At 49.7% G+C, this 449-nt stretch overlaps 1 protein-coding gene across 1 annotated transcript in view; it reads left to right on the plus strand.

Moving 5' to 3' along the window:
• EMH_0011940 (uncharacterized protein) overlaps positions 1–449 on the plus strand; it is a gene marked incomplete at both ends in the record, with an annotated part of 3,219 nt that overhangs the window by 536 nt on the left and 2,234 nt on the right. Inside the window, one exon of the mRNA XM_013499397.1 lies at positions 1–185. Within this exon, the coding sequence (XP_013354851.1) occupies positions 1–185 (185 nt within the window). The remainder of the gene's footprint in view (positions 186–449) is intronic.

The following is a 449-nucleotide window of genomic DNA, read 5'->3' on the forward strand; positions in this document are numbered from 1 at the left end:
AAGCAGAAGCAGAAGCAGAAGCAGCAGCAGCAGAAGCAGGAGCAGCAGCAGCAGCAGCAGCAGCAGCAGCAGCAGAAGCAGCAGCAGCAGAAGCAGCAGCAGCAGAAGCAGCAGCAGAAGCAGAAGCAGCAGTAGCAGCAGAAGCAGCAGCAGAAGCAGAAGCAGCAGCACCAGCAGCAGAAGCAGTAGCAGCAGCAGCAGCAGAAGCAGCAGCAGTTGTTTCTGTCTCTCATCTTCTCCCGTTTGTGTTTCTGTCTGTTTCTGTCTCTTTTTGTGTTCTTTTATATTTTTCTTTTTGTCTCCTTTTTTCTCCTGTTGTTTCTTCTGTCTCCTCTGTCTCTATCTCTGCTTCCTGCTGCAGTATTTTTGCTGCTGCTTGGCTGTCTGTCTCCTTCTCTCTGGCTCTCTTCGATCTAAACCCTAAACCCTAAACCCTAAACCCTAGTTGA

This window comes from Eimeria mitis, genomic scaffold (genome assembly GCF_000499745.2).
Source record: "Eimeria mitis Houghton genomic scaffold, Emh_scaff428, whole genome shotgun sequence".
In the NCBI taxonomy this organism is placed as follows: Eukaryota; Apicomplexa; class Conoidasida; order Eucoccidiorida; family Eimeriidae; genus Eimeria; species Eimeria mitis.